Source organism: Heptranchias perlo, chromosome 2 (genome assembly GCF_035084215.1).
Source record: "Heptranchias perlo isolate sHepPer1 chromosome 2, sHepPer1.hap1, whole genome shotgun sequence".
Classification (NCBI taxonomy): domain Eukaryota; kingdom Metazoa; phylum Chordata; class Chondrichthyes; order Hexanchiformes; family Hexanchidae; genus Heptranchias; species Heptranchias perlo.
This window is the reverse complement of record NC_090326.1, coordinates 106,963,180-106,969,179: the sequence shown is the minus strand read 5'-3', so window position 1 is coordinate 106,969,179 and position 6,000 is coordinate 106,963,180. Positions and strand designations below refer to the sequence as shown.

The window sequence follows — 6,000 nt, the reverse complement described above, 5'->3', positions numbered from 1 at the left end:
AGCACGGCCACATCTATTGATATGACCTACAAAAGAAAAGGCACACGATCCATTGCCCGATCAGTTAGTTAGGGTTTGTTTGAAATACAAATCACTCCGTTAAACGACCAGAAGGCGAGGGTTTGCTATCTTTATATATTTACTGCTAAGGCTTCGCAGTGCTGAGATGTGAGAGATAAATATGTTTGAATTTAAATAGGCGTTGATTCCGTGCACGTTTTGACTCGTTTCTTTTTGGTTCCGCTGCAAACTGGGGACTCGTTACGCCAATGAACAACCCTTCACTTTTCTTGGCGCCACCTTTCGTGATCATCATGTTAAAAGTACATGTGGGCTGCTGGCGTGTGGCGGCTGTGAATGTTTCAGTGCGTTTATCTGTTGCACAGCAGACAGAGTGAGACTGTGTTGCTGTTGGGAGAGAGATATCTCGGTTTCGTCTTGTGAGCTGCTTTGGTGCGAGACGTGAGTTGTTTCTTTGGGGCAGTGCGCAGGCGTCATTAATCTGTCCATGGTACAAGGCTGTGGGTTAGGATGGGATCATTCTCTGCTCTCATCTCTCTCTTTCCATGTCTATATCAGCAGGGAAAAAAGGCGACCAGTCACCCGCCTCCGGCTTTCAGAAGATCTTCCGTCTGATCTTGCAATCAACAACAACTTCCTTCTTGTGTTTTATTTCTTCTCCCTTCCCCCTTCCCCACCCCACCCTGATCTCTGCCCCCTCTCTCTGAGCCGTTGCCTCTTCTGACATTGCAAAGAGGGGGTGGGGGGTGGGGGTGGGGTTGTGTTTGAGGAGCCGAGCCATTCTCCCCGGCCTGGAGACTCGGGCAGAGCTGCAGTCCTACCGACAGCTAAAAGAAAAAACAAACAGGAGAGGGGGAGAAAAAGAGTCGCTGAAGGTGTTTTTTTTTTGAATGGCAATGACATGGAGGGAATACCGTTTCGCAAAGTCAAGACAAGAAGGAAGAAGTGTCCCTGCGCGGCGGGGTCGCCTCTGGACGCGGTGGGCTGTGAAGACGAGTTCGATTGCAAGGAGCTGGAGTCACTATTTCAGAATTACAACCTGAAGCTGGAGCAGACGGCTACCCTCAAAGCTTTGGCCGTTCTCATCATCATGACAGCCACATTAGCCATCGTGGAGTTAATGTCCGGCCCGAGTCTGACCATCTCCAAGGGTTCCCACCCGGTGCACTGCATCATCTTCGTGTCGCTTTTTATTGTCACCAACGTCAAGTACCTGCAGGTTACCCAGCTCCAGCAGATCGTCAAGCTCACCCTGCTCTTCGCCTTTACTTTCTCCTTTCTCTGCTGTCCCTTTTCCCTCGGAGCCTACGGCTTGGAGCCGCCGACCTCCCCGGAGCAAGGCATGTGGCAGCTCATGTTGGTCACTTTTGTCGCCTACTCCCTGCTGCCCGTACGGACCTTGCTGGCCATCATCTTCGGGCTGATGGTGGCCATTTCCCACATTATAGTCACCGCGACCTCGGTGACATCCACAAGGCAACGACTCTGGCGCACGGTAAGTCCCGCTTCACACTGCTCCCAATTCGCTCTGTTACAAGAGAAAGAATAATTGTTTTATTATTTAAAAAGAAGTAGGACTTTATCAAAATCCTCAAAACCCTTTTTATCTCAATGTCCTGAATCAACTTTGTAATATTTTCCCCAGTTTTGTTTAGAGGATTCAAGGATCTTTTCTATTTCTGGGAGATCACCATATAACGGAAATACGGCCAACTCTTAAAGTCCTGTAATAAAAACAGAAAATGCTGGAAACATTCAGCAGGTCAGGCAGCATCTGTGGAGAGAGAAACGGAGTTAACGTTTCAGATCGATGACCTTTCATTAGAAAGTTCTGCCTTTGGTTATTCAGTGTAATTTCAGAGAGAAAGCTGCATTAAAACTGGTCAGTTCAGTTCGGCGTAACTTTATACTTTGTTTTTTTAAGATCAATCAACTTGATGACACCCGATGGATAGCTAGGCTATTGTATAGGTCTGACTTTCATTTTCGTATGAAACTCAGCTTCTGTTTCTGATAAAAATGATGGATTTCAACTTTATTTCACTCCACCCTCCTTGACAAGGGTCTGACTGTAAAGGAGCTGTCGTTTTAATGTCCGTAAATAATTGGTTAATCGTTCATTCAGTGCGGACTGGTTGTAACTCCACACGCTAGCACATTGAGCAGTTTAGCATCCATTAAACCTGTGACCTTTTAACACAAAACAAGGTTAAGTACTGCTCCGCAGTTAACAAACTCCTCCGTAAAACGCACCTTAAGTAAAGACTAGGAATTAGAGGCCCAGGCTGCCGCTTCCAATCGTCCGACAGGCTAAGTTCGGAAACTTGGTTACTGCCTCTGTTACTCTCGATGACTCCTTCCACTGACCCGTGTCATTTACGCCTTTCTTCACTGGCGTTCGTCTATTTTCACTCTGAAAAATGTGTGGGTATCTTTGTCTAGTTCCAGTTGTAAGTTACTGATTTAACCGTCACGTCAATGTCCTTAGATCAACTTTAAAACACTTTTTCCAGTTTTGTTCAGGATAAACTGGTGATTCTCTGAGAACTTTCGGAGCCAATTCCACAAAACTCTCAGATAAACCAGAGACTCTGGACTGATATGTCGGCGATTTCTAAAAGAACGATCAGTGACCAGGAAACCTCTAGTTTTAGACAAATGAACAGTCAGAAAAGTGAATCAGGGACACTTTGGACTATTGATCTGACCGTAGTCGTTCAGACCCAGCGATACACGCCTGTCACTCGAGATCTGACTGGGGTGGGGTCACATTAGAAAGGGCATGGTTTGAGCAGATGGCAGCTGTTCACAAGAATGGAAATGGCGAGTGTAGGTGGATGAGTGTGTGTGTAAAATTAACAATGATTAATGTTAGCAAATTACAGCTACTTCGAAACAGGGCTATGGGGAAAGGGCAGGGGAGTGGGACTAATTGAATAGCTCTTTCAAAGAGCCCGCACAGGCACGATGGGCCGAATGGCCTCCTGTGCTGTATCATTCTATGATTCGTCAATAACGATCTTGGGAGGGCCTTCATAAATCGGAAACGGTGCCTGTTATACTCACTAATGTAGCAGTTCATTAAAAAAATACTAATTTTGCTTTTTGGTTTAATCTACTACTGGAGCTACGATTTTTTTTCTTTGGATTCAGGCAAACTGATGAATTGCAATATATGTTTTTGTTCCTCTCTGTAGCTTGTGGCCAATGCTGTTCTGTTTGCCAGTGTGAATGTGTCCGGGGTGTTTGTAAGGATTCTGACGGAGAGAGCCCAGAGGAAAACCTTTCTGCAGGCGAGGAATTGCATCGAGGAGCGACTTCGCCTGGAAGATGAAAACGAGAAACAGGTCAGTGGGTTTGGTTGAAAAGATAGAGAGAGAAGATAAAGATCGCCCGGAAAAGGAGAGATTAAAAATAAGAAATAAGGGATGTATGTGAAAAGGGGACTACATAACAAGATTGAAGAAAATGGGATGCACATTCTGCAGATTCTGTGTCTTGTAAGTTTGATTAAATTGAAACGGTGTGATATTAAAATCGTATGTAAATTATGAAAATACAGTGTAAACTAAGAGGATAATATACTGATGAATAAAGGATTGTCAAAAGGTAGAAAGCAAAATAGTGAGAAATTGAGAATGTATATGAAATATCTGTAATGTTCTACGGGATTAATAGTCGGTCTCTAGTTAGGCTTCAGAAGTTCCAGTAGACGCGCCTCACAGTGCAGCATATTTAATAGTCATCGTTTAGATCGATCTAAACAGGCTTTTAAGTAAAAACCTAATACACACAACGTCCCATTTTCAAATGCAGAAACATATTACCGCATCTCCAGGTTTTAACTTTCCTTGGACATTTTAATATCTCCAAGGTTTTTTCTCTTGACAGATAAAGTCAGAATTGCAAAATGTATACACAGCCTTAAGTGTCCAATATAAAAAAACAAACATCTGTAGATGCTGGAAATCTGAAATACAATCAAAAAATGCTGGAAAAACTCAGCAGGTCAGCCAGTAAAGATCTTTGGAGAGAACAGATGAGTTAGGCCCTGAATTTCCATGGTCTTTCTGCCATAATTTGGCAGGAAGGGAAACTCCATTTTCTTAGGTCAGAACACATCTGACAAAGAGTTACACCCCAAGTGTTAACTTATCTGTTCTCTCCACAAGTGCTGACTGACCTGCTAAGTGTTTCCATCATATTCTGTTTTTATTAAGTGTTCAATCTTTTACTTGACATAATATATATCATAATTTAGAATGATACAGCACAAAAGAAGGCCATTCAGCCCATCATGCCTGTGTCGGTCCTTTGAAAGAGCTATCCAGTTAGTCCCACTCCCCTGCTCTTTCCCCATAGCCCTGCAAATTTTCCTCCTTCAAGTATTTATCCAATTCCCTTTTGAAAGTTATTATTGAATCTGCTTCTACCACCCTTTCAGGCAACGCATTCCAGATCATAACAACTCGCTGCGTAAATCTATTTTTCCTCATGTCACCTCTGGTTCCTCTGCTAATTATCTTAAATCTGTGTCCTCTGGTTACCAACTGGAAACAGTTTCCACGGGAAACAGTTTCTCCTTATTTACTTTATCAATCAAAACCGTTCATGATTTTGAACATCTCTATCTCCCCTTAACCTTCTCTGCTCTAAGGAGAACAACCCCAGTTTCTCCAGTCTCTCAACGTAACTGAAGTCTTTCATTCCTGGCACCATTCTAGTAAATCTCCTCTGCACCCTCTCAAAGGTCTTGACATTCTTCCTAAAGTGTGATGCCCAGAATTGAACACAATACTGCACAATAACCAGTGTGTTATAAAGGTTTAGCATAATTTCCTTGCTTTTGTACTCTATGCCTCTATTTATAAAGCCAAGGATCCCGTATGCCTTTTTAATAGCTTTCTCAACTTGCCCTGCCACCTTCAAATGCTTTTTTATGTACACCTCCAGGTCTTTATATATATTTATAAAATAGCTGCAGGATTTTTGATATTATGAAGTTAGATATATTTTATAAAACAAACAACACATTTTTTATTCTGAGGTAAGGAAAGATTTGAGATACTGGGACTATTTCAACTGGAGCAGAGAAGGCTAAAATTAGATTTAAGAGGTTTTTAAAATTATGAAGGGTTTTGATAGTGTAAATAGGGAAAGACTATTTCTCTGGTTGGGGAGTCAGTGATGAAGGGTCATCAATTTCTAATTTTTACTAAGAGAGTGAGGAGAGAGGTTAGGAAAAATTTCTTTATACAGAGAGTTGTCAAAGCATGGAATGCTTTTCCACAGGAAGTGGCTGAGGCTGAGACCATTACATCTTTTAAAGGAAATTGGATAAATATTTGAAGCAGAGGATGATACAGGGCTATGGGAGCAGAGTGGGCAGTGTGATTAGGTTCAGGTTGCTCTAGGAAAGAGTCAGCACCGACAGAATGGGCCAAATAGCCTCCTTCTGTGATAAGACCATAAGACCATAAGAGATAGGAGCAGGAGTAGGTCATTCAGCCCCTCGAGCCTGCTCCGCCATTCAGTGAGATCATGGCTGATCTGATTTTTACCTCAACTCCACTTTCCCACCCTTTCCCCATATCCTTTGACTCCCTTGCTGATCAAAAATTTGTCTAACTCAGCCTTGAACGTATTCGATGACTCAGCCTCCACAGCTTTTTGGGGTAGAGAATTACAAAGATTCACGACCCTCTGGGAGAAGAAATTCCTCCTCATTTCCATCTTAAATGGACGACCCCTTACTCTGAGACTACGCCCCCTCATTTTAGATTCCCCCATGAGAGGTAACATCCTCTCAGCATCTACCCTATTGAGTCCCCTCAGAATCTTGTATGTTTCAATAAGATCTCCTCTCATTCTTCTAAACTCCAATGAGTATAGATCCAACTTGTTCAATCTTTCCTCATAAGACAACCCTTCCATACCCGGAATCAACCCAGTGAACCTTCTCTGAACCGCCTCCAATGC

At 42.9% G+C, this 6,000-nt stretch overlaps 1 protein-coding gene across 1 annotated transcript in view; it reads left to right on the top strand.

Annotated features, from left to right (window-relative positions):
• Nucleotides 1-758: 758 nt before the first annotated feature.
• Nucleotides 759-6,000, top strand: part of LOC137342003 (adenylate cyclase type 1-like) — a 259,297-nt gene continuing 254,055 nt past the window's right edge. The window contains exons 1-2 of the mRNA XM_068005581.1: nucleotides 759-1,516; nucleotides 3,219-3,368. Of these exons, the coding sequence (XP_067861682.1) occupies nucleotides 923-1,516; nucleotides 3,219-3,368 (744 nt within the window). The 5' untranslated portion in view covers nucleotides 759-922. The remainder of the gene's footprint in view (nucleotides 1,517-3,218; nucleotides 3,369-6,000) is intronic.